Below are 27,687 nucleotides of genomic sequence, written 5' to 3'. Positions count from 1 at the left end.
CTTCTGAATATACAATAAATTCAAACTAAACTTGAAATGTTTTTTAAAAATACCAAGCCAGTGGCTGTAGAATTTCAGCTGGTGACTCTATATTTGCTGTCCGTTTTTCTCAACAAAGGGTGCTTAAGCTGGCTTCGCCTTTGTTTGAGCCTGAACAAGATCCATAGCCACTCTTGGCCTCGAACTCAACTCAACAGAGATCCTTCCATCTCTGCCTGAAGGTGTGTGCCACCATACCCAGCCATTTAAAATGCTTTAAAAAATATCACTATATCATTACTGTGGGGAAGAGGCACACATGCCATTGTGTGTGTGTGTGTGTGTGTGTGTGTGTGTGTGTGTGTGTGTATGTGTGTATGTGTGTGTGTGTGTGTGTGGCAGACTTTCATGGAGGTAGCTCTCAATTAATGTTATGTGGGTTCTAGGGATGGAACTCTGGTCCCTGACTTGTGGCAAGTACCTTTTCATGTTGAGTCATCTCACTGGCTGGTTTGTCTTTGCTGGGATGTGTGTTGGTGAAGAAACTCCCTTGGGGAAGGAGCTTAGAGGAGGCCTCCTTATCTTCATCCCCCACAGCCCCCTGTTTGCTTAGGTTCACAGGGTTAGTGGCTGCAGGTTTTGTTCAGCTGTTTCAGCCTATGAAAACTTCAGAGCTGGCCTAGCATGGTGGGACACCCTTGTATACCACCAGCACCATGGAGGCAGAGGCAGGCAGAGCTTTGTAAGTTCTAGGCCAGCCCAAGCTACATAGCGAGACCCTGTCAAAACAACAACAAAAACAGAAACAAACAGAAAACCTGCAGAGGTTTACTTTGTGGACTCCTCCCTTTGTGGTCCTACCCATATTTGAAAAGGAGAATGTTGATGAATGCAGAAGTCTCCACATGATCCTTGAATAACTAGTTAAACCCGTCTATTCATTTTTTTATGTTAGAATACCTAGGTATTTCAGAGACTTTACCATTGCAGTCTGGAATAGCAATGGAGTTTACCTACTGGTATTTATTGCTGATGTCCAAGTGAGGAGTACAGAATTATTCATTGACATAATTTTGGTATTTAGATTCAGAAATACCAAACCATGCTCAAGGCCGAATCCAGGCTACCTATCTTTTTTGGCCTTTCAGGGAGAAAGGATTTAAAATTTTTTAATGATCGAGCCCAGAGTGGTGCACACCTTTAATTCTAGCACTTGGGAGGCAGATGCATGCAGATCTCCGAGTTCAAGGCCAGCCAGTGTACAAATTCAGGTCCAGGCAGTGAAAAGCAAAAGGAGGGGCTGGAGAGATGGCTCAGTGGTTAAGAGCACTGACTGCTCTTCCTGAGGTCCTGAGTTCAATTCCCAGCAACTACATGGTGGCTCACAACCATCTGTAATGGGATCCGATGCTCTCTTCTGGTGTGTCTGAAGACAGCTACAGTGTACTCATATACATAAAATAAACAAATCTTTAAAAAAAAAAAAAAAGAAAAGCAAAAGGAAATTTTACCTCAAAGTGTAGCGGTTGAAAAAAAAATTGTAGTATTAAAAAATGATGTGAAATTCACACATTAGGGCCCATAAATAATGGTGTTCGGGAACAGTGCTAGTGTACTGAGGTCTCCCACAGGGCTGCTTTTGTGTCTCAGCAGCAGGTTGAGTACTTGGGACTGGAGAGGCTTGTTAACCTTTCTGTGTTCTTAAACCACTTTCAGAGAGTAACCAGGGATTAGGGCTAACCAAGTTCCACCTGTGTGGGCCCTTGTCAGGAAAAGCTTCCTTAAGAGAAAGGTTGGGTCTGACTGCTTGTCTCCTTTGCAGACGGTGCACTTGAATTTTAAATGTCTTTCACTAAAAGATTCAGAGAGTTACAAAAAAAAAAAAGAAAGAAAGAAAGAAAGCACCAAGAAATGGAACCATCTAAATACAAGTACAAACATAGCCGTTTAAAAACAGATCTTAGTTTTTGATTCTTTGTGTGGGTTTGAGCATGGACGGGGCTGCTCGGTTGCCGGGGATGCCAGAGCCCTGGAGCTGCCTCTACGTGTGGTTGTGAGCCATACAGGGTTCTCTGCACGAACCCTACGATTCTTAACCATAACCACCGAGCCGTCTCTGCCATCACCAACTTAGACTTTCAAGTTGTTCGTATTCAGTGTTTCTAGTAGAATGTTGGGGGCTGAGCTTGAATATATCGATATGGTGCACTTATTGGAATTATATAGAGAGTATATTTATATGCTTATGACTCAGAGCACAGATCTTGCTGAAATCGTAGCCCCAGACTTTTTATTCTAAAGCTTTGAGTGAGCGTATTGATAAGCAAATATACAAATATTTTGCATTCATCACATACTGAAGTGGTCCATTCAAATCTACAATATGTTTTCCTCAGGATTTACTTCAATGTTTCTTTGCCCACAACAGGGGATTGCTTTATTTGAATTTTATAGAAACAGTGAGACTAATGAGGACATTAAATATTACCCAGTCTAACATGGCCCCTTGTACCGTGCTCTGGGTTGATGCTTTTATTTATTTATTTATTTTTGGTATGATTGGCTCTTCTACAGCTTAATTTAGTTTTTGTATGTGATTCTAGCATAAGATGTTTAAAGCTTAAAACCCCAAGCAGCATGCTATATTTCCTTTTTTCTCCCCCTAACGAAGTCAGGATGGTTGTCTCAATGTACTGAGCTATGAGGAAGTACTTCCGTTCTTTGATATAGAACACCGGGACAGAGGAACATAGACAGAGGAAGTGTGCGAAGTGAAGATTTTAGTTATTTCCAAGTCGCTTTTTAGATGTAGCAACGACAAGGTCATCTTAAGAAGTATGGTAAGGGTTAAACTCATCCCAGAGTTGCTCTTCTCCTCTACCTGGGCATCTACTAAAACTACTAATTTACTCCATTAATTTCTGGTGGCAGAGGCATGGTGCTTGGGGGATAGTCCTGAATGCCCCACTGGAACAGTGGGTGTTGGTTTAAAGTGGGGGTCCTGCATCTACCCCGCCAGGGGACTAGGGCCCAAGAGGCAGGACGTGGCAAGTTTGACTGTGCTCTCACCCCACGATGGTGCCTGGCGGGTTGTCAGGCTGTGAGAAGCCGCTGCGGGGACACCGCTCCAGGGGTGGGGGAGAGCAGACTGAGGTCCCGGGGACAGCCAAAGCTGGCTCTAGGGTCCCTGGGCCTGCAGGGAGGCCGGGGATTGTCTGGTTCTCAGGCTCTCTGGCACCCAGGCGAAGCCGTGGAAGAGCCGAGAATGAAGTGGGGACCCACGAGCTGGATTGGCCCACAGCCGAAGGGGATGGGGGGGGGAGAAGCTCTGGCTGTGCCCCGCGGGGAGAGTCCTTGGCTTGTGGCGTTGGTTTGGCTTGGCTTGGTCGTGGGCAGCTGGCTTGGGTTGGTGGTCGCGTGGCTGGGAATGCAGAGAGGTCTTCTGCGGGCGATTAGATGGCGGCTCTGTAGGTGAAGGCCTGTTCCCCACGGCGGATCTCGATGAAAGAGAAATAAGAGAAACGGTTCGTGATTTTAGGGCTTTTATTGTCATGGTGGAAAGTAAATGAGAAACCGTACCCCCATTTCTCAGGGCCGGCCTGAGGTTAAATACCTTTTGCAGGGAGTAGTGCCTGGGAAGGAGAGTTTAATTGGCTAAGCCCTTCTGGCCTTTAGGTACCTCATTGATATGGAGATGGTCTTGAGGCTTTGTGCCATCTACCTGTGGAGGGGATGGGGAGCGTGTGACTGAAGGATACAAATCTATGGAGGGCTTCAGCCCTGTGTAAGGAGCCTGGAGTCTGGAGGCATGGCAAAATGCCTACTGTCACTCCTGGGGCCCCTCAGGATCACCTGGGGTCTCCAGGGGTTTCTAGCCTATGCTGGACCAGAAACCAGGCTGCCCTTCAAGGTCCTATAAATGGGTATGGTCTAAAGCCACTTTCACCGAGAGTAGGTCTGGGGGGTGATGGACAAAGTTTAAATCAGGCATGGTGGTAAACCAGCAATTCCAGTACTCTCGAGGCAGAGGCAGGAGGGTCAGGAGTTCAAGGTCAACCTTGGTTATACTATAAGTTCAAGACCAGGCTGGCTTGCATGAAACCCTTTCTCAAAGAAAACCCAAAACCAACCTGGAGTGGTGGCCCACGTTTTTAATTTCAGCAACCAGGAGGCAGAGGAGGCGGATCTGAGTTTAAGGTCTACATAATGAGTTCTAGGACAGTCAGGGCTACACAGAGAAACCCTATCTCAAAAGATAACAGAACACCACCCCGTCCCCCCAAAAGCCCTTGTAATCTATCTCCCTGTAGCAGTAATCCTGTCTCTAGGCAACCTTGGGGTGTAACTGTTTCTCATACTCTCCAAAATCCAGAATAAATAGTGTTGGGAGTCCACAGTTCGTCCTCCAAACAGCCATCTTCATGGAGTTTTGATAGCCAGGGTTACTAACTATGCCTATGACTGTAACCACTGGCTTTAGAAAGACTTTGCTGCTTTTGAGTTCCGGATCTCAGCCTCCATGTTGTAAGCACCAGCCTAGTCCTGACTAATTCTCAGGGTTTGCTCTTGCTGGCAGACTCAGCAGGGCTCTCTGATAGCCGGGTCTTCTGTTGCTTCCGATGGGCAGGGAACTACTCTGATAGCTCTGCTGTGGAGCTGCATCCTTAGCCCCTGAATTCTCCTCCCCTCTTCATCCCTTCCTCTTGTTTTTGAGGCTGGGTTGAGTCTCCATGGAGCCCAGGCTGGCCTCTGGCTCCTGGTCCTCCTGTAGCCTCCCACATGCTGCATGCCGTTAAAGGTATTACACCACAGTGGTCCAGTAGCCTCTTTTCTGTTGTGTTGCTGGGTGGGGGAGGGTAACACATGTTTCCTAGCTCCGGCTACAGATGCTCGACTGGCCTTAGCTTTCTGTTCCAGCTGCACTTGTTCAGTAGGTGTTTTAGATGCAGTGATGCCGAGGTAACAGGATACATGTGATTTCTGTTAGAAAAAAACTGAGAAGTCAGGGCCAGAGCCTTGACTGATAGCAGTGCATCTTGGTCAGAGCGTAGCTTTTAAGATGGAGAATCTGGGCCTTCGAGAGTGAGATGGCCCAGCGGGTAGAAGTACTTGCCATCAAGCCCCGTGACTTGACTGATCTTTGGAACCCACCTGGTAGGAGAGTAGGAGAGAACCATCTGACCTGTACATAGCATACCTCACTACCCAGTCCTACCCACTACACACACACACACAAAGTCAGTGTCAAGTATTTTTGAAAAGATGTAAAAATCCACTAATAGTCTGATGCTTAGGAGGAGGCTGAGTGAGACAGGAGGATCACAAATTTGAGACCGACCCGAGCTACATACATAGTTCCAGAGCCAGCACAGAGCTGTCTCCAGTGCTACAGGGTGGGGAGGAAAGGCTGAAAATCCAGAGCTCTGTGAAATGTGTTTCACAGCTTTTCCTCTCCAGGGAGTTTGTGAATCCCCCAAGTTTACTGTTGGAGAAGGCCAAGAGGAAGTGAAAGGCCTTAAAATATTGCCAGAACAGGGTGTGTTCTGGGGAGAGCATCCTCCCAAGTGACAGCTGAGTCAGTAGGCATACGTCTTCTACACACGTGAACTTGGCATCCGTGCACAATGACTGACACACACACACACACACACACACACACACACACACACACACAGTGCAGCTTGGGGTTCTGAACGGCAGAAGTTCACTGCACAACTTAGATACAGACCAACAGAAGCAGAAGCATCCCTGGGTAGCTGGTGCAGTTGCACTGGACTGTTTCCTTTATTATTAAAGGCGTGGTGGTGCAGGCTGTTTGTCCCAGCACTCCCTGGGGGTAGAGGCAGGAGGACCTGAGTTTAAGGCCAGCCTGATCTACATCCTACATAGAGAGTTCCAGGACAGCTAGGGCTGCATAGAGAGACCCTGTCTCTTCCCTGTCCCCACCCCCCAAATTAGTGTCAGCTCTTCAATGAGAATGAAGTGGGAAGGGGTCTGTCTCTTGTCTGCATGGGTCTGGTCTGGTGAGGAGAGTGGTCTGTAGAGCGATGTCTGTAGGGCCTCCTGGACTCAGCACCTATTTTTAGGTAGAGAAGTGTTGTTTCCTTTTTGGTTTTGGTTTAGTTAGTAGTGCTTGGGATGGCACCAAGGTCTCACCTGAGGTAGATGAGTGATTTTTCTCCTCAGCCCACAGAGAGAGGCACTCTGATCTCCTCACCAGTCACTGCTGGCTAACGGAGTGGAGCTCAGGCGCTCATGTGAGGCCTGCAGGGTTGGCTCAGCGTCCTCGTCCTCCAGCTTCACCTTCTCCCCAGACTGACTGGGCCACTAGCAAGCAAGCAAGTCAAGAGCCTCAGAGATCACACAGTGGCTTCCAGAGCGGCTTCTTGGTGACACAGGTTAACCCAGTGCTGTGAATACGGGGAACTCTACGCTAGCTAGTGCTGGTCACCACAAAGCTCTTTCTATGCCAGAGGGTATAATTTCCACATCCACAAATGTCTCCCAGCTTTCTCCCCTTGGGTCTCTTCTGTGCCGCTTTTCCAGGTCCAGGGTGACTGTCCTGCTGGGGAGGTGTCTCATGCACCTCATGTCTCTCAGGGGCTCCTCTTGCTAAGCATTCTCTTCTTGTTTTATCACCGGCTTCAGCTCCCCAGCTGTGTGGGTGGCGGCTGCTTTCTGAAGGAAGCAGTTGGTATTTTGAATCCTCCAGTAATTATTTCTGAGGAGACTGCACGTCATGGCTGTTTGGCAGCAGTGGGTTGAAGTTCCACAATTTCAGGTCCCTGCGCGGCAGCCCCATCTGTTATCACGGGTCTTCCTGCATTTGCTCTTCCTGCTGGGGTAGCCATAGCCCAGTGCTGAGGGCTTTCTGAGCTCTGTCTGAAGTAGAGGATGCCTGCTCTGCTTGGAATGTGCTCTCAGTTAGCTCCAGATGGCTCCAGTCCCAACGGGCACCTTGTTGTTGAGAGGAAAAGCAGAGTCATTGTTGGTGTTGCTTCTCTGGAGAAGGCCTAGGCTTGCTGGCAGCCGGCCCTCTTCTTTTCCTTAGAGCATGGCCTTCAGAGAAGTGTTGGGATCTATTGAGTTGTGTGACAGATTATGCTTGGGCCAGAACCTAGGGACTCAGTGCATACTGGGTAGTCTTCCAAGGAATGCGGTCCCCACCCCCGCCCCTGTTCTCTTGGTCTCTTTTTCAATGAAATAGCGTAACATGCTGTTATTGGAGACTTTAACCTTGGGATCAGTTTTGTCTGTTTATCAAGTGGATTTACCTTTTTTATTTTTTAAACATCCACAGCTTTAGGTTGTGTAGGCACACACTGGTGTGTGTTTAAAAACAGGGTCTCTCTATATTTATTGCCCAGGCTGCCCTCAAACTCGTGATCATCCTGCCTTTTTTCTTTTTTCTTTTCTTTTCTTTCTTTCTTTCTTTTTTTTTTCAAGACAGGGTTTCTCTGTGCAGCCCTGGCTGTCCGGAGCTCACTCTGTAGACCAGGCTGTCCTTGAACTCAGAAATCCGCCTGCCTCTGCCTCCCAAGTGCTGGGATCATAGGCAGGTGCCACCAGGCCCGAGTCTTACTTGAGAGTGGACCTCTGTCAGAACTTAAAAGCCATCTCAGAAGAATGTCAGGGCAGCTGGTGCTCTGTCTCCATTCAAAACAAAACAGGAAATAGCTAAACTTGCCCTCCCTTGGCTCCTGGCTGATTTCAGAGGTGAGAAAAAAGGAAGGGTTGGAACAGTGGGCTTGTTTTCTGTGTTCTCTTGTGGGTGGGTAAGTTTGTGTTGGTGCTCTGCCCTGGGTGGTAGACATCTAATAGTACGGTGGCCCTAAGGAAACATTCTACCTTGACTTATGGGTCTCTGTGCTTCTGGGTGGCCTGGGGGCCGTAGGACTGTCACGGGAATGTGAGCTCCCCAATGCACTCCCTGGAAAAGTGAGGTCTTCATATACAGTTAGTCATTCTGTCTCTGGACAATGTATTGTTTCTCAGTCTCCATTTAAGGACCATGGTCGGGCTTTTGTGCTTATTTTTTTTTGTTGGTTTTTTTTTTTTTTTTTTTTTTTTTTTTTGACACAGTGCCACAGTTATCTTGGAAGAGGGAACGTCAGTTGAGAACATACACAGACTAACTAGCTTGCAACTTCAGGGAAATCAGAGGCACAAGAAACTCACATATGTAGTTGGAGGATTTAAAAAAAAAAAAACACCCTCTCAAGTTTTGGACACTTGTCAAAGTGCTAATGTTCTCCTCATTGTCATTCTCCTCAGGTTAGACCACTTGAGCAGAAAGGGCTGTGACCTGCTAGAGCCAGTTTTCCTCCTGACACCCTGGACTTCCGCATGGGAGAGAAGGGTAGGATGCGAGGCCAGTGTGGAGCGGGGCCCTGCGGGGCCTCCAGAAGGAAAGGGCCTCTATGAAGATAGAATGTTTGTCCTGAAGTAGTGGAGCCCAGCGACCTCACTGCTTACTGTATAAATATGTCTTTTTCCATACGAAAAAGATACCAAGCCATGCAGTGGGCACTGACCATCAACTGTGTTGGAGCACTGGGTTCTCATATTGGTGGGTTACAGGGTATCAGGGAGCGAGAAGGCCCCTGTGGATCCCGATCTCTGGAGAAATTAGTTGGTTCATTTTCCAGACCTCTTGGCTTTGGTGCTGGTTAGTTAGGTTTTTCCTCAGTTTGACACAATCCAGCTATATAGGAAGAGGGGTTGTCAGCTGAGAGAACGCCCTGTCAGACCAGCTTGTGGATATGCCTGTGGGGCATTTTCTTGATTAATGATTGGTGTGGAAGGACCCAGCTCACTGTGGGTGGTGCCACCCCTGGGCAGGTGGTTCTGTGTTGTATAAGAAAAGCAGGCTAAGCAAACCATGGAGAGCAAGACAGGAAGTTGTGTTCCTCCATGGCTCGCGCTGCTTCAGTTCCTGCCAGGAGTTCTGCCTCTAGCTCTTTCCATAGTGAACTGTAAACTATAAACTTAAATAATCCCCTTTTCTGCCCAGGTTGCTTTTTGTTGTGATGTTTTATCACAGCAACAGCAGGCAAACAAACACAGCTTCTCGGAGTTTTTGTTTTGTTTTAACTTATTTATCTTTATTTTGTGTGTGTTGGTGTTTTTCCCGCATGTATGTCTGGGTGAGAGTGTTGCATCTTGGATTTACAGACAGTTGTGAGCCACCATGTGCTTTCTGGGAATTGAATTCCGGGTCCTCCAAAAGAGCAGCCAGTGCCCTTAACCACTGAGCCATCTCTCTAGCGCTGTAGCCTAGGCTGGCTTCAGATCATGAAGTCCTCCCTCCTTGGTCAGCCTCTGACTTAATCACATGCGCCACACCGCTGGGCTTCTCCAAAAGTTTTAATACCAAAGGCAGGGGTTTCGCTTGTGAGGACGTGAAGACATGAAGTTAGAATTCAGAGTGAGCATGACTTCCAAAGTTAGGCAAAGGTAGAGACAGGAGGATTATGACTTTGATGCCAGTGTAGGCTGTATACTTGAGACCCTGCCCCCAGAAAGCAAGTAAAGCTTAAAGCCCCCAAAACCAAAACAAGGGGGAAAAAAACCAACTCTCTGGAGCTGGGCAGCATCTCCGGCTGTGTCCTATGCCTGGTTATTCCTGTCAGAGAAGGAAGCGATGATGTCATGTTTTTCACTTCTCTGTAAATAGAACTTATCTAGCACATGTGGGCTTCCTCCAGAAGGATTTACAATCCAAAAGCGGCGGTGCGATCTGCCACCTCAAGCGTGGGTCCCTGCAAGTGACATACGAGAGATTACTTAGAACACTTTCTGAACCGTGAACCTGCGTACGATCCTAAACATTTCCTGCAGGAAAGGAGCCATTTTGTTTTGTTCAGGAGTTTTTGTGTGCTCCGAGTGTGGCCCTGTCAACGAAGCCCTTGCATTGCAAGCGTGAAGATCTGAGTTCGAGCCCCGGACTACACAGTGCATAGTGGCGTGCACTTCAGGGATGGGGTTCAGAGACAGAAGGATCCCTCTATGGTAGGTTTAGCCTGCCAGTGAGCTCCAGTCCAGTGAGAGAGCCTGTCTCAAAGGAGGTGGATGGTACTCCTGAGGGTGATGCCCAAGACTGTCCTCTGCACACACACACCCGAGCATGTGCATGCACAATTACAGGAAGTTTTAAAAATGTGTGTGCAATTAAATTTTTAAAAGATTTATTTGTTTGTTTGTTTGTTTACTTTTGAGACAGGGTCTCGACAAGCTGGCCTTGAACTCCTAGAGATCCGTCTCCCTCTGCCTCCTGAGTGCTGGGATCAAAGGCGTGTGCCGCCGTGTCCAGCCCGGTAATTTGAGTTTACACTTTGAAATAGAGTACTGGGTAGGAATGCTGCTTTGCTTTTTTACGTACATTGGCCTGTAGTCAGTCCCTTCAATCTGTAAAATGCTGGCATTGGGCCCCTCAGCCTGTGGCATGCTTCTTGTCTGGACCCTCAATATTCATAGAACACAATTTGGCCAGAAATCTAGGGTCCTGTTCTTAGCTGTCAGAAATTTCCAGTGACATGTATTCCGGTTGGCAAGGCTGTTTGAAGTTGTGGGGTTGCCTCAGTTAGGGACAGAGGAGAACTGTGAGGTAGACTCCTAGTGGAGATAGCTGGTCTTGCTTTTTTGGATTCCTGAGTGCACAGAAGCATGGCACTGTGGGGTTGTTTCTAGGCATTAACCCTGTGATTCTGTGTTGAGTCTTTGTTGTTGTTGTTCATTTGTTTTTTTGTGTAGCCCTGGCTGCCAGGAACCCTTTCTGTAGATCAGGCTGGACTTGAACTCATAGAGATCCACCTGTCTCTTCCCCGAGCGCTAGGATTAAAGACGTGCACCACCACACTCAGCTTCTATTCCGAGCCTTGGAAGCCCGCTGTCAGCAGCTCTAACAGATGGGAATGTCCTTGGCTCTGAGCCTCAGCATTGAGCTTCTGCTGTGGAAGGAACCCCCTTCTTTGGCTTATGATTCTGTTTGGGTATTGAGATTCATCCCAAGAATGAAGAGAATTTAGATTTATGAGGATGGCTTTAGAGCTGCTTATCTACGATGCAGGAGGCAGGGAGAGCTAACTGACAGCTTCCTCCAATAAGGCCACACCTTCTAATCCTTCTCAAACAGTTCCACTAACTGGGGACCAAGCATTCAAAAGTATGGGCCCGAGGGACCTATATTCAAACGACCACACTACCTTTGGGTTTGGGGTTACTGTAGAGAGAAGTAAGGGCTGGCTGCTTATGTTCTGCCTCGTGGCTCTGTAATACAAGAACCATGATACCACAAAATAGCCTGTTAACTGAGATGGCTAGAGAGATCATATAGCTTTTATTAAGACGGGTTGTCTCTCAGTTCCAATATTGTAGGTCCTCATTCCTTTATATAAAATGGTATGGGCTGCCCGCCTCATGCATTTCCTCCCATGTGCCTGAAAACCTCTGATCACTCATGATCCCTAAGATCATTTCAAGACAAAAAGTCCGAATGTGTTTAGTACAGTTTTAATTTTTCCCCCTGAATATTTTTGTTCAGTACTTTATCAGATCCACAGTTACAGAAGCCATGAATATTTATGGCTAGCTTATCGATGTTTCCTTAGTGCGCTTGACTTACAAATTAGACCTTATAGTATTTATACTTTACCATAGTTACCTCTGTAGAGAAGATGCCATCCATGTAGGGTTAAATACTTGCAGTGATGTCAGGAGTCAGTTGGAGCTTTGGAACGAACCTTTTGAGGGCAAGGGGAAGGCAGGTGTATTGGTTCTTTATCGCAGCTGTGGTAAAACGCTTTGACAGAAGCCGCTTTGGTGCCTAGTTCCTGGGGGAAGTAGTCTGATGGTTAGAAGGCCTGTGGCTGGTCTCCTTACACCCTAGGAAGTAAGGGGGTGGGAAGGGGAGCAGGGCTGGGCTGTAAAGCCTCAGCTTTCTCTACCCACCCACTTCCTTCAGCAAGGCTTCACCTCCTCAAGATTTTACAATGATCCCAAGCAGCGCCACCAACTGGGATGAGCCCATGGGAGACACATCGCATCAGAGCACAACAGCAGCTATATAATGTTGGGGGATAATTGAATTTTTACCTACAGTTTAATGCATAGAAATTATTTTATAATAAAAGACTTGAGAGTAGCTCATTTTAGAAGAAAGCTCAAAGTGGTGGCCTCTGCTCTCTAGAAGTTGGTTTTTTTTTTAACAGCAAATAGAGGATATTTCATCATGTCAATAATTATTTCAATCATTGTGTGTGTGTGTGTGTGTGTGTGTTCGTACTCGTGCTTGTCTGTTTTGTTTTTTGAGCCCAGGTCTCATGTTTAGCTTGTCTGGCCTTGGGCTTGAATCCTCTTGCCTCTGCCTTGTAAAAGTGCTAGGATTACAAGCTGGTGCCACTACGCTGGACTTGTATTCAGATCACTGGTACTGAGAGGTGAACAGTGCTGTGGGTAAGGTACTTGTGTTCTGGGGGACCTGTTTGTGGGAGATCTGTAGAGTCTGAGAACTTGCCAGGTTTTCCTTGTGAAGATGTTGCTGCCTGGACAGTCACGAAGCAAGCCGTGCTTCTGTCATGTGGAAATGGTTCCTTCTTCCTGTTACCAGATAGTTTGCTTTTCTCCACATGCCGGAGTACAAGCAATAGCTTCTAGGGTGTGAGGTCTTCTCTATAGCAGGGCCCTGAGTTGCCAGCATCAACTAGCTGAACAATCCTAATCTTACAACAGGTGCCTTCAGTTAGTCAGTTGACATGGTTAGTCACAAGGCCTGTCTTTAGTCACCTGCTCACAAGATGCTGGTCTCTTGACTCCCCAAAGCCTGGCTTGGCTACAAATTTTAGGGTCCCGTAACCCTTTCAAGTGTGATAATTCCTTCACATTGACTATGGGGCTCCCCAGATCCCAGTCCTGTTGTCTACCCTCGCAGATGCTATGAGGGAAATAGTAGGGAAAGGGAGTTTCTGCGTTCAGTCCCTAAGACCGTGGAATGAGAACCCCAAGTCTCTTGGATTGTGTTTTGACTACACATGCAGGCTGTAGTATGTGCGCACATGTACACACGCACACACACACACACACACACACACACACACAGAGAGAGAGAGAGAGAGAGAGAGAGAGAGAGAGAGAGAGAGAGAGAGAGTAATTAAAAACAAGAAAACCCAGGCTCAGTGGGTAAAGGAGTTTGCCTTGTAAGCCTGGTAACGGAGTCCAGTCCCTGGAACCCATTAAAAAGTAGAAGGAGAAAGTTTATCCACAAAGTTGTCCTCAGATCTCCACATGAGGTGTGTAACACACATGTACACGCATACATACAATTATACAGCACAGTTTTTACATACATACGTATATACATTTTTATATTAAAGACAACAAATTTTTGAGATGATAATCTGCTTTTTTTCTAAGGTTTCAAGAAGGCTTTGTATAAACTTGTACTTTAACTGAGAATATGCTTAGCATACGATCCATACTCTAGTTATCTCAGTCCTTAATTTTCCGGCATTCATGTCCCCTACCCCCTTTAAGGAAGGAGAGCGGGGCTTCCATGACAGTCTTTATGTTGAGCAAGTGTCAAAAGCATCTAGTGCTGCCAAGCAGGGGACCCGCAGTCCTTTAGCTCGGAGGAGTTTTGTTATCAGCAGCCGTGGCAGGATTGGCAGACACTTGGTTTTGGATTTCCTCTGTGCTTGCTTTGAATTTATTTTTCCGATCTGAGTTCCCCAAGCCACTGGCAGAGCCCTGCTCATCAGAACCACGCGTGGCTCACACTGGCTCTGGGGAAGGAGCCTTCTGCACTCGGCAAGGGACGCAGGGTGTCTGAATGAGAGGAAAGGCAGTGGGGTCAGTGAGCCTCCAGAGGAGAAATAAGGCTGAACCTCTGGCTAAGTCTGGTCTGAGAGAGGGTCCTGGATGTTTCCTCCATCCGTGACAGTGATGTGATGCTTGACTTGCAGTTTCTGTTCTAGGGCAGAGGTGTGTAGGTGTGCTGGGCAGCTGCTGTTGGGACACTCGCCAACTGGTGGTATAAGTGGGAATAAAACTTCACTCAATACTCTAAGTTGAGAGAGTAATTTGTTTTCCTTTTTCTCCCTGAGACAGGGTTTCTCTGTGTAGCCTTGACTGTCTTAGAACTCACTCTGTAGACCAGGCCGGCCTTAAAGGTGTGCACCACCATGCCTGGAGGGTAATTTTTTTTTAATGTTTGTTTGTTTTTTATAACTCATACAGTGTCTCAAGCTGGTTTACTTGAAAATGAATACTTTTAGTACCTAGTTGGGACTTTTTGCTGGTGCTGAGGTGTGATATTGAAGTGGGGTCCACAGTGCCTTGATAAAGGAATGGGCAAGATTATGGGCTTGGCACTGCCCTGAGCCAGCCAAGAAATGACCAGGGAGGATGTTTCTTGACTGGATTCCTTAAGCTCTCTGCAGGCTGGAGGTGGAAGCTGGGTGGGGAGGCTTTGTATTGCTCTTTCCCTCCCTCCATGGCAGGACCACAGAGTTTATGATAGAGCTTCTGTGTGACAGCCAGACATTGCTTAGCGTTTTCCGTTCTTAACCGGCATGACTACTAGTCTGCAGGTGGGTAATGGTAGAAGACAGCATGTAGGGGTCAGGTTATCTCACACCAAGCTCTCTGGTCCAATCCCATGTAGCTCCCTTACCCTTCTGTGTGGGATGAGCAAGGCCAGCAGGAGTGAGAAGATGGGGGTGGGGGAGGTCATAAGCTGCAAAGTCAGGTGACTTCTGAGAGGGATTGATAGTGAAGGCAGTTGGGTAACGAAGGAAGAGAACTACGGAAGTTACAGACTGAAGGGGAAAGAGCTGCTCAGCTCCTGGCTCCTTTCCTGTCTGCCTAAACCACAGATTTATAAAGAAACTCGGATGCCTGGAGGCCAGGCATCCAGGGAATGGGCCAAAGCAAGGGTCTGGGAATGGCAGACAGCACAGATTTACAACTTCATGACTGAAAAACAACAACAAAAATTGTTTCCTTTCTCTGTCTCCTTTTCTTCAATTCCTCAAGCTGGAGATTGAACCCAGAGCCTTGTGAATTATAAATACGTGTTCTCTGGATGAACTGCAGCCCTGACACCCCACACTTGTAAAACTTGATTACCGGGGGCTGGAGACACAGTTCAGTGGTTAAAAGCACTGGCTGCTCTTTCAGAGGTCCTGGGTTTAATTCCCAGCACCCACGTGGCAGCTCACAACTGTCTGTAACTCCAGTTCCAGGGGCTCTGACACCCTCACACAGACATACATGGAAGCATAACAGGTTGCCATAAGACTAGGCACAAAACCCTCACATCAGAGCTGGGTACGGCAACCAACCCTAGGAATTAGGGTCTCAAGAGCAGGGGGAAAGCGTGACCTTCACTTTCCCAGATTCAGTTCTGCTAATTGAAACATTCTGACATCTGGCCTGGAAACCAGTTTGGTGTTTGTGAGCAGCCTTTCAGCTGAGCCGCAGTGTATGGATTCTACAGGGTGTGAGCACCAGACAGGCCACGCTGCAGCAGGGCATTCATTCCCTTCACATTTGCTCAGTACTGAGTTACTAGACTAGCACTGACAGGTCACATAGCGTGTGGAGCTCTTTAGGCCGTCATGGCCAAGCTAAGAGGAGAAGAAAGATGTGTCTGCTTGTTGAGCTAAAGTCACATACTGCAGACTCTCTACCAAAGGGGGAAAGAATTCTTTAATAGAGTTTTCTTTCTTCTTCTTTTTTTTAGACTCTCGAGAAGCCGATGAACAGTTGGTAGCAGAAGTAATTGAAAAATGTTCACCTGATGCATGCTCTAGATCTTCAGAAAATGAAGCGCCACAGGCGACTACCGATTCTCACTCCGTCAAGGATGTCAAAGGGAAGGCAGAACATGATGTTAGCAAGATCTCAGTAGTGAGGCCATTTTCAATAGAAACCAGGAATTGCACAGATGACCCTGCGACTCTTGGAACAACAGCAGCCCATGGCTGTGTCCCTGTGCTTCCAGGAAAGGCCTTGCCTTCCACCACACTGGAAGCAACACAGGACAAACCAATGGTGGATGGAGGCATGGGGGTTACATTGAAGGCTTTTACAGAAGCCGGTCTGAAGACTGGAGGCCCCTGTCCAGAACCGGTGGCCAGCAGAAGCAAGCTAAGAAAGCCCAAACCTGTCTCCCTGATGAAGAAGACAGCTTCTGAACTGGAAATGTTGATGGAAGGTTCATCTCTCCCTAAGGCTTCCTCCCCATGGATTCCCAGTGAATTGGATCAGAACGCGAATCCTAGTGTGCTGAGAGGCTTGAGAGCCCAGAGATCTCCCCCTAACCCTAAAGAAGCAGCTGGCGTTCTCAGTAATGGCACCAGTGACTTGGGGGTTGAGCTGCAGTGGGGGTCCAGGGACTCACCTCACAAACTTAAGGATGATTTTACAGAAGACAGGGAGAATGTCGAGACCAGGAGTGCCCTTCCGATGCAACCTGGCAGGAAACCCAGTAACAAACTGGAACTCGATATACCAAAAGATGGCATCAGTAAGCCTACAGTAGGTGTTGAACAGCCTGCAGACCCAACAGTTCAAGATGCCTCTCTCGCCCAAACGTCTCCTAAGCTAGATTCGAGTAAACGGGGTCATCCTAACTTTAATTCTTTCGGGAGCTGCCCCATTCTGCAAAATGCCCCGCCCCTCTCCTCCAAAGGCTCCCACCACTTTGACCCAGATAATGTTAACAATGATGAATCCGTGGATCCCTTTAAGCCAGCCACAGCTTTGACAAGTAGCAGCTTCTGTTCTGCCACTGGTAATCATGTTAATGAAATCTTAGACTCACCCAAGAAGGCAAAGTCGCGTTTAATAACGTACGTGAGTGACGGCGGGTGCTGGGTGTGTGCTCTCGATTGTTCTCTGGGAGTTTGGCAGCTACTTTTGGTTTCTGTGAATTGCACTCATCAATGTCTAAGATACAGTGGGGCATTTTACCCTGTAGCCTTTTTCCTCTGCCTAGTTCTTCTGTCCATTTGGAAGCATCAGAGATCAGTTGGTTTCTGCCTTAATTCTGAAACCTTGACTTATTTAGGTCATCTCCCCCTCCCATAGGGACTTTTTTTTTTTTTTTTTTTTTTTTTTTTAAAGTTTAAAATAAATCAAAGATTTGAGGTTTTCAGAAATCCTTATCATGGGTCATATTGTATACAGAATGAATTCAGGTTTCAGTGCTGGCTATCATCTTTACGTTCCACAATGACCTGTCTAAGTAAGGTCAATGATGTCGGAAATGACCTAGAATACTCTGTAGATCAGAAAGTTGTGATTTGTGTTGGTGGTGGTGATGCAAATTCTTGCTGCTTCCTTGTGTGTTCTAGTTCATTGGCAGATTTCTGTGATGAGAGTTGAGAGTTTCTAAATGGTCAGTTAAATCCTGGTAAGTTGGTTGTGTGTTCCTTCTACCCCCAGCTTCTCCTGGGAAACCTGAACAAACTTTTGTTCAGTTCAGGAGTTCCCAGAGTAACCCCTCCGGCCATATCCCGTGCCAGGCTTTAAACCGTGACCCAAGATTAAGTTATCAGGAATCTCGATGAATAAAAGATAGTTTATAACCCTGTGACATCTTGTGAAAAATCAGATACACAGGGGTCAGTGCCACAAAGGTTAAAATGCTGAAAGGAAGTGTATTTGTGGTTGTCATTAGATTGGCTAGAGAAATCTGGGTGTTTTGCCTGCCTGCATGCCTATGCACCACTTTCATGCCTGGTACCTGCAGAGGGCAGAAGGGGGGCATCAGATCCCATGGGAATGGGAATTACAGACTGTTGTAAATCTCCACGTGGAACCAAACCTGGTTCTTCTCGAAAAGCAGCCCCAGGAAACTCTTTTCAACGTTACTATGTCTTAAAAACACGAGATGGTGAATAGATTGGAGAGGAAATATCCAGGGGGGTTAAAGAGTAGAAATAATTTCTTTTCTAAAAGATTTATTTATTTGTTTATTTATTTATGGGTACACCATTGCTTTCTTCAGACACACTAGAAGTGGGCATCAGATCCCATTACAGATGGTTGTGAGCCACCATGTGGTTGCTGGGAATTGAACTCAGGACCTCTGGAAGAGCAGTTGGTGCTCTTAACCGCTGAGCCATGTCTCCAGCCCAGATACTAATTTCAAGACAAGTAAAGTCAAGCCATACAGGAATCAGTTCTCCAGTGTCACCAGAATGCTTAACACGACAGGAGCATTTCTAGCCTGCGTCTGAGCAGTTGAACGGGCTCTGGAAATCACTGCTGATTGTTTTGTGCAGTCTTCTTCCTGACTTTTATGGCTCCATAGCTATATCAGGACAGCGCTCAGGGGGACAGCCTGGTCATGTCACTGCCTGGTTCCCTCACCTCTTAGATCCCCGCCAAAGCGGAGGCTGAAGGTGTGAGGCTGGTGCTTTTCTGTCTGGTTAGATCTGGGCTCAGGAAGGAAAAACAGACTGTATTTCATATTTACAAAAAATGCTCACTTTTGTGCCCTGCCGCCTTCATCTGGTGGTGTTTTTCTACCATTCCGTTTTTACAGAATAATTTCTTGATCTAATAGATCACACAAATATAATTACATTTCTTTTTTTTTTTGGGGGGGGGGTGTTACCTGATCAAACTTATTTTCTTGAAAGAAAAGAGCCCCAGAGCACTTGTGCACTGGTGGGATTTGGAGCGTAGAACCCCTTCACTTTTGAAGTATAGCAGGGTTAATAGCCACCGTGGGGAGATAGTTTTTTGGAATAATAAAAAAGATGAATGGAAATAGAGACAATACAATATGGTTAGGGTTCTGCAGACCGAGTAACAATGTGAAATCAATTTGAACTTGTTTTGAAGCACTCTCGCTGTGTAGAATTCAGGGTAGGCTTTATCGTTGGATCCTCCTGCCTTAGCTAGCAGTGCTGACTTGCCTCTGAATGACCCCATGCGTGACTCCCTGTAAGGTTCCTAGTGACGCCTGTGGCGGAGTCCACCAGGTGTCTTCAGCTGTGGTTTAGTTCAGGTGTTGCCTTTGACCTGGTCTTGAACCGTTGGCTGGAGCGTGCTCATTAGTAGAACGATGTCCATATGTGCTGTACCCTCACACGCATGAGAGGTTACTCTTCAATCTTGAAATCTGGACATACACATTTCTCAGTGTTTGAATCAACCTTCCTTCGTTAAAGCTGAGCTCTTGTTACCATTCATCAGCCAGAGCTAACATTCATGAATATCATTTTTTAATATTTGTAGTATTCTCTCTTTTTGGCATTTTGTCTGTCTGTTTTGAAACAAGGTCTCACTTGTAGCCCTGGCTGGCGCAGAACTGGCTTTGTAGGTCAGCCTAGCCTTGGACTCCCAGCGCTCTGCCTGCAAAGTGCCGGACTTAAAGGTGTGCACCACCACGATGCCTGGCTTGAATGTGATATTTTTCATTTGTATCTCACATGATATCAAGAACTGTGCGACTCTTACATCTACTAGACAAAAGATAAATGTTCTAGTTTTCACATGACTCTTTCCCGTCTGTCTATCTCTTTCCTGTCTCTGATTTTGTTGATGCATCAGGACCACTGAGCAAGTGAAATTTCTCTGTTTTCTGTTGTAAGTACTTGTGTTGAAGGTTCTGTGTCTGTCCCTGGGACGGTTGGCGGTCTCTGGCCTCTTCCCCAACTGTCCTCCCTGCATGTTGGCTTCTGTCTGACCTTCTGATAATTTTCTTGCATTTTATTTGCCACATCTTAGTCAGCTGAGCCTTGCAATCGTCTGTAACTAAAGGAGTGGAGATTGCTTTTTCCACCTCGGGTGCAAAAAGCGTGCGCCCCCCGGCTTACTTAGCATGTGTCGTGTGGCACTTTGAACCAAAAGCTGCCTTGGCCCCAATCATGTGGCAGTGATTTGATGGACGGCTTTGCTACTTAATGTTGGGAATAATTAACATTTTCATTTTAATTATTTGTTTGGTAGGATGAGGCTGCTGTTTTAGAGCAGGTAATACACTTTACCAAGTAAACTTAAGTTTAGTTATACTTAGAACATTAGGGAAGGAAGACCATGAATCAGTGGCCTTGTACACCCTGCTAATTTATAGTCTCATCTCTTTTTTTCTTTTTCCATAAAAGAAAAACAGATTGGAAATAGTTTTTTTCTCTTTTGTTGGTCAGAATGGTGTGGGTTCCCCGCCACCCCGAATATTTGAAGTTCATTCAAACATAAGAGAATCTGTAATAGTCTTGTGATCACAAATTATGTACTAGTCTAAAAATCACAGATGGCCAAGTTTTCTTCAGTTCTGGGCGTTGTATACATGGCACTTTCCTTTTTCCACGTTACTACTGAAGAATGGTAACCATTTGTTTACTTTTTTCCCTTTTCTTTGCTATTTCTCTTGGCCATAGTTCCTTTCTGTAAGCACCCAGGTCTAGACTGCAGCTGTTTTTGGAGATTTCTGTGGTTTCTAGTGCAATAAAGAATTTTTCAAAGAATCTGGTCCAGCGTGGTAATTTTTCTGGTAACCGTCAAAACCAAGCAAGTAACCAAATGTCACTAGCTGCTGAGGCAGTTCTTAGAGGTGCTTAGAGTCTCTGAAAAAAAATTTTGTTTTTTTTTTGGTTTTTTTTTTGTTTGTACTGTGTAATTAAGCGCGTGGGGTTCAGAGTTCTGGTATCTGGCAATCCATAGAACCGAATGGGGTGTTTTGCCAGAGAATGAGCCAGGCTGTGGGTCTCTAGGGTACGCTTTATCTCCACGGCTCTCCTGTGCAAGTGTGTGATCCTGTGGTGCTGTGCGCTTTGGCTTCTCTCCCTGTGCTCTGCTCCACCTCATACCCAGAGAGTTGTCATCAGGATTCCAAACTGCCTTGTCTGTTCCTCTCATTTCTAGGAGTGGCTGCAAGGTGAAGAAATACGAAACCCAGTCTCTTGATTTGGATGCGTGCTGTCAGGTAAGTCTGTGCTGCTGGCCAGAACGGGTTTTGTCCCATGGGAATGTCTGGGTGCCCTGCCTTAAGGATCTAGTTATTAGAGTCTCAGCATCCTAAACCCAAAGAAAAGAAAACTTGGGGGCTGGAGAGATGGCTTACTGGCTAAGAGCACAGACTGCTCTTCCAGAGATCGCAGGTTCAATCCCCAACAACCACATGGCAGCTCACACTGTCTGTAACTCTAGTTCCAGGGGAATCAACACCCTCACACAGACATACATTCGAGCAAAACTCCAGTGCACATACAATATAAATAAATCATTAAAATAGTACAAATAAATATATATTCATTCTCCATTTCTCTCCCTCTCTCTCCCTCTCTCTCCCTCTCTCTCCCCCCTCCCCCCCATGACCTTTTCTTCAATTTGGGGGAAAATAGCATTAGTGTAATGTATTAGCAGTGTGCAGTTCTCCAGGTCACCAGAGATGGTGTGAAATATTAGTATAGTTTCAGTGAAGGTAGTTGACTCTGATAACTGGATAGCTTTGTTTTATTTTAAAGTTCAGGTAGTTTTCTGATTGGTTGCCTTCAACAAAGTGTAGGACCTGAAAATAGGCCCTAAGAGAGGCTGAGCATCAACCCTGGAGAGGGTTCAGTAGAGAGACATGCTCAGTGCAAGGCTGCCTGCTGCCTCGCCTTGTTTATAATCAGCGATAGATCTTCTTACGGCTTCCATTACTCCCTACTGGTTATAACTAGAAAGATGGAATCCAGGAACTAAAACGACACTTTAAAGATAATTAAATCTTATCTCACCCTAGTGATTTATGATACATAGGCATGAGTGTATGGAGTAATTATAAAACAAATAAAACCCCTAAAACCAGAGCATACAGGTCTGACTGTGATGCAGTCTCTTTATGCTTTTAGACTTTACTTCAGTGTAACTATAATTATAGAAACTCACAGTACAGTTAAGTTTACTTTATCTTGTGCACCAACTTGATGTGAGATGCTTTAAAAGGGAGCAGAGAGAATTTGCAATTGGAATTCTTTTTGTGACTGTTACAAGTACATTAAAAAAAAAAAAAAAAACTTTCCTCAAATTTTGCTAAAGCAGGTAGCACAAACTGAGACATTTATTTTCAGTTTTCTAAAACAAACAAACAAAAAACAACAGTAAAAACAACTTTGGGTCAAATGGCTTTAATCCGAACTTCTCAGAGCCTGGGGCAGGTGGATATCGATGAGTTTGAGGTCTTACATTGTGAGTTCCAGGCCAGCTTGGTCTACATAGTTCCAGGCTAGCCAGGGCTACATGGTAGACCCCATCTCAAAACAAAACCAAAAGCCTTATGTATTATATGGTAAAGCTTTAGAGATTAATTAGTTCAACGAAATATGCTTTTGTGCATGGCAACATTCAAAAGCATGCTAATTACATTTACTGTGCCTGTGTGTGTGTGTGTGTGTGTGTGTGTGTGTGTGTGTGTGTAAGTCGGGGGACCATGTGGAGGAAGGAGATTCTCTCATTCCACCATTCGAGCTCTGGGAACTGAGCATCATCCTTGGTGGCAAACTGACCTGCTGAGTCACCTTGCCATCCCTGATCTTAGATGATTCTTGTAAATCTTACAATAGTTTAAGGATAATGTATGTGTTAGTAGTTATAGTGATAATCTGACAGAATAAAACTATAACCTCCAGAGACTTACAGTGAAAGTAGTTTTTTAAGCAGAGGAGATAAAAGACCTTAAGGAAAAAAAGGCTTAAGGCTGGGCCTCTGTTGGTAAGCTGCTTGCTCTGCAGGCTTGAGGGCTTGAGTCCAGTCCCCAGCACTGGTGAGAACAATCAGAGCAGCAGTGATAACTGCCATCCGGGGCCCCGGAGGTGGAGGCAGGGGCCTCCCTGGGGCTTGCTGGTCAGCCAGCCTAGCTGAATGGGTAAGAGCCAGCTGATAACTTTTTAAAAAAAAATATTTATTTATTTATTTTATGTATGTGAGTACACTGTTGCTTTCTTCAGACACACCATAAGAGGGTATTGGATCCCATTACAGAAGGTTGTGAGCCACCATGTGGTTGCTGAGAATTGAACTCATGACCTCTGGAAGAACAGTCAGTGCTCTTAACCACTGAGCCATCTCTCCAGCCCGATAACTTCTTTTTAGACAACATTTTATCTGTTCTTGACAGTTTCTAGATGTACACAGTATTTTGATGTTATCCACCCCTGCCCCATGGCATAAGTTCTTGATAGAAATGGAGTGAAAATACAGATTCAAAGGAAGAACATACTGTAAATTCATGACTATTAAAGGACATGTTTGTGTAGTTTTAAAATGGGTCCTAGGTTATCATATTACTAGAGTAACAAAGTTACATTAAGCAAACTAAATATTTAGAATAGAATGCCAGGTATTAGTGAGAATCATTTATGGTTATTCCAGTATGGTCCCTGAAAGGTAATTGGTCATTAACAAAAATAATGTATGTACGTTTTTAGATGTGAGTCAGAACTTTACGAGGTAAGTGTACTTGAACTAAGGAGGAGGAAGATATTTAAGGAAACTTGGAAACTCTTGGAAACACTCTCTCGAAGTGTCTGCTTTCTTATTTAGGTCAGAAAAGCTCAACTTTTAAAGTTTCAGGCCCACACCACAGAAACGAAGTTCTAGAAACAACAGCATTTCCTGTTTGAAGGACTGAAGCTCTCTCCTCGTTTTGTACTTAGCTCTGTGGCAAACCCTGAAATGCCCTCATGCCATCACAGCCACGAGTCCCATTCCAAAAGTGTGAGATCTGTGTGTAGCAAAGTGAGACCAAGAGAAAAACACACATTTATCTTATATAAAGTTCTTTTTGTTTGAGTGTTTGTGTCTCTGCACTGATGGGATTTGAACCCAGGGCTCTTGTGTTTCCCAGGATGAAGGAGCCGTGATCTCAAAGATCTCAGACATTCCTAACAGGGACGGCCACGCCACTGATGAGGAGAAACTGGCGTCCACATCTTGTGGTCAGAAGTCAGCGGGGACTGAGGTGAAAGGTGAGCCTGGGAAGACCCGGAGTACTGTGAATGCTTGATACTAATAATAGTTGGTGTTCTGTCTCTACTGTAAGCCATGAGTTTTCATCTCAGAATCAGGTACAGAAGCACGGGCATGCTGGAAGGCCCAGGTCACCTGAGGGACAGTTAGCTAGCACGCAGATCTGTACTTTCTTCACTGCAAGAGAGATACCGAAGTGCTTACCACAGTCCTAGGCATGGACACAGGGAGTCGTGTGGAAGGTGTCCAGGGGATGCAGATGGAATCATCTGCAGTTTTGTACTAGTCTGGTCAACCTTAATGTATTGTGGCCTATAAATATGTCCTTTGTGTGGCCTTCTGGGATTATGTGGCCTTCTGGGATTGTTATGTTCATTGACTAGCTTCCAGACATTGTAACATCTTGTAGTTACTTGTAGTGCTTGCCTGTGCTGGCCTAACTCTCAATGCTCTGCCCGGCACTTGCTCTCCGGCAGCCTGCTTTTCACCATCCTTCAGAGGAAGCTACGTTGCTGAATACATTGATCAGGCCACTTGATGAGAAACTGCTGTCTTTGTCCAGTTTTTGCAAGGTTCAAAGCTCAGATCTGTGAGCAAAAGTGAGACCAAGAGAAAACCACAAAATTATCTTATGTAAAGTTCTCTTTGTTTGAGTGTTTGTGTCACTTCACTGCTGGGATTTGAACCCAGGGCTCTTGTGAATGCCAGGCAAGCAGTCTGCCACCAAGCTATATACCCGAACCTTGGTTTTGTTGAGTTGGACTTGCTGTATATATAGCCCAGGGGGGCCTGAAGTTCAGCATCCTCCTGCCTCTGTCAGTGGGGGGTTTGTAGGTATGTCTCATCATAACCTCAATTTATTTATTTATTTATTTATTTATTTATTTATTTATATTTATTTATTTATAGAGACTAGCTCTATAGTTCTGGCTAGCCTAGAACACTCATGTAGGTCAGACTCATCTTAGATGTGTAGCAGTCCTCCAGACTGTGCTTCCCAAGTACTGGGACTTCGGGCTTATGCCACCATGCCCAGTGTCTTAGCCACTTTCCTTTTGCCATGACCAAAATACCACAACCAAGACAACTTTTAAAAGAAAGCATTTTCCTTTTATATTGGGGCTTATGGTTCCAGAGGGTTCGAGTCCATGACTGTCATGGTGGGGAGCATGGCAGCAGGCATGATCCTGGAAAAGTAGCTGGGAGTTTATTTGTTGACAATAACCACACACATGCTGGGAGAGAGGGAACTAACTAGGAATGGCTGGATTTCTGAAACCTCAGTGAAAGTCAGAATCCAATGACACGCCTCCTCCAGCAAGGCCACGCCTCCTCCAGCAAGGCCACGCCTCCTAGGCCTTCCCAAAGAGTCCCATCAGCTGGGAACCACATATTTAAATATATGAGCCTCAGGAGCCATTCTCAGTGACCTTCCCCTTGCCCTCTGCCCCCCACAGGCTTGTAGCCACATCGTAATGCGGAAGTACATCTAGTACATCCTCTAAAGTCCCCGTAGCCTTTCAGCCTCGAGACTGTTTTAAAGTCCAAAGTATCTTCTGAGACTCAAAGCAATCTCTTCATTGTAACTCACTGTGAAATCAAAAAACAGATTACATAACTTGTAAAATACAGTGCACAGAATATACATTGCCATTTCAAAAGGGAGGAAGACACGGTGAGGAAATAGCAAACTCCAATCTGTAGCTCTGTGTCCCATGCCAGAGAGTTCTGATGGCTCTTCCCTTGCAACACACTTTTTCTTTTCTTTCTTTCTTTCTTTCTTTCTTTTTTTTTTTTTTTTAAAGATTTATTTGTTTTATTTATATGAGTACACTGTAGCTGTCTTCAGACACACCAGAAGAGGGCATCAGATCCCATTACAGATGGTTGTGAGCCACCATGTGGTTGCCGGGAATTGAACTCAGGACCTCTGGAAGAGCAGTGCTCTTAACCACTGAGCCATCTCTCCAGCCCCGTAACACACTTCAAAAAGTGGTTCCCCTCCCTGTCTGTAGCTCTCCCCTGCAGATGTCCCATGCTCTGCAGCATCTTGAGGTCTCCAGGTCTATCCAGGCTTCACTTTCATCCACAGCTTCTCATGGTGGCCTCTCAGGGCCTCTCTGCATGGATTCCTCTGCCTCACAGCTGACCTTAGTGGCTTTCCTTAACCCCTGAGGAAGATTACACAACCCCTTTTCTCCTGTATTCTTTGTGACTCCAAAGCCAGAACCCTGTGGCAAGCATGGTCTCTAGACCATGAGTGAGCCAAAGTCTCACTGTCTTCCAGAGTCCTCCAAACCCCCAACATGGTCAGGTCTGTTGAAGCAGGAGCCCACATCCTCACATCAGCTTCTGTGTTAGGCTACTGTGGTCAGTGACTGACCAGGACCTGTGAAATCCTTCACATGCTAGCCAAGAACTGAGACTAACCTGGCCCAGCACTTTTTACTGTAGGACTCTTCCGTCACTTCAGGAGAAACACCATCTTTAGGTCCCATGTCACACCTGTGCTCTTAAACTTTGCTCACTGAAAGTTTAGGACTGTGGGGTAGACAGAAGACAGTATTAAAGATTTGACTCTGTAACAGTTTAATCTGTGGGCTTTATATATAGAAATGCAGAACTCCTGACCTGCCCTGCCGCTAATCCAGGAAAGCAGGTAAAAAGTCACTCCCTGCAGCCTCTTCCCTGTGCCCCACTTCCATTTCTACTGTGTTCATTTCTGCACTGTATCTGATGCCTGAGACAGATAGCTTGCAAAGAGGAAGGGGTTACATCAGACTGTGGTTTAAAGTAAAACATTTAAACAAATCATTGTGACACTCTGGTAGTGTTTTAAGTAAATATTGACTGAAATAGTGTTTAAATATTGCAACAAGGAGATGTTTAGGTTTATTTTTTTATGTGCTTTTTAATTTTTTTCTTCATTAATAGAGTGTTGTCTCCAGCTGTGTCAAGGAAACTAGACAGAAAGGTGTGAAGGCAAAAGGAACTTTGTTTCAGATTTAAATTTAGGGCTTATTTTATTTGCTACGTTAGTTATAGTGTGAGGGTGTCCTCCTGAGGCAGAATTTAAGTGTTCTCAGACTTAGCAGGAGGATTGGTTTCTGCTTTCTTAAATAGGCCAGGTTGGGTAACAGCTCACATGCTAAACTTCCAGTGGACACAAGAGGGCAGACTGGCCATTCCTTCTGCCTGCGGGTGGACAGCTCATGGCCAGACAGCACTTTGCAAGCTTGCCTTCTTGTGGACTTTTAACAGCAAACAAAAGTTTAAGAAAGAGAATGCCAGGATACCTCCTAGATATCTTGAGGTTCTGTGTTCAGGTGTTCTGGCCTTTTGCTGGAGTTGCCTAGTCTTTACCAGGAATGAAGGGTCCCACTGTTTGGGATAAGTATAAAAATGACTTTCTGTGTTTCAGGCATAGAAAAGGAGACATGCCAGAAGATGGAGAAAGAGGAGCTGGCCATGCATGTAAGTTCCCAAACATGGAGAATAAGGGTAGCCTGGGTTTCTTTTGGTGTTTGGGAGCCCATAGTCATTTGATAAATAAATCTAGTTAACATTAGGTGATGACGAGAGGAAGACATATGTACCTAGATGGCTCCGCAGGCAAAGTGCCAGCTGCCTGAGCCTAGCCACCACAGAGTTCAGTCACCAAAACTCACATAAAGGTAGAAGGAGAGGATGAACGCCACATAGTTGTCTTCTGACTTCTATAGCAAGCCGTGGTACACATGCCCA

The 27,687-nt window shown here is 45.8% G+C and overlaps 1 protein-coding gene and 1 long non-coding RNA gene across 10 annotated transcripts in view; one reads left to right on the top strand and one right to left on the bottom strand.

Annotated features, from left to right (window-relative positions):
- Positions 1–27,687, top strand: part of Tacc1 (transforming acidic coiled-coil containing protein 1) — a 106,714-nt gene that overhangs the window by 62,127 nt on the left and 16,900 nt on the right. For 4 of the 9 annotated variants that reach the window (XM_076913927.1, XM_034520095.2, XM_076913928.1 and 1 more), the window contains 3 exons: positions 20,857–20,917; positions 23,822–23,942; positions 27,365–27,417. In XM_076913927.1, coding sequence (XP_076770042.1) covers positions 20,857–20,917; positions 23,822–23,942; positions 27,365–27,417 — 235 coding nt within the window. Of the gene's footprint in view, positions 1–15,718; positions 16,830–19,542; positions 19,579–20,856; positions 20,918–23,821; positions 23,943–27,364; positions 27,418–27,687 lie in introns of those variants that run through there. The other 5 variants (XM_076913925.1, XM_076913924.1, XM_076913926.1 and 2 more) reach the window with 3 other exon arrangements.
- LOC143434661 (uncharacterized) lies at positions 2,254–7,038 on the bottom strand. Its single transcript, XR_013104309.1, has 3 exons — positions 6,136–7,038; positions 3,593–3,700; positions 2,254–3,476 (listed from the first exon to the last, which is right to left on the bottom strand). It is a non-coding gene; the product is annotated as an uncharacterized LOC143434661 (long non-coding RNA).

The sequence above is a fragment of the Arvicanthis niloticus genome, chromosome 16 (assembly GCF_011762505.2).
Source record: "Arvicanthis niloticus isolate mArvNil1 chromosome 16, mArvNil1.pat.X, whole genome shotgun sequence".
Taxonomy (NCBI): domain Eukaryota; kingdom Metazoa; phylum Chordata; class Mammalia; order Rodentia; family Muridae; genus Arvicanthis; species Arvicanthis niloticus.
This window is presented reverse-complemented; position numbering and strand designations above follow the sequence as displayed.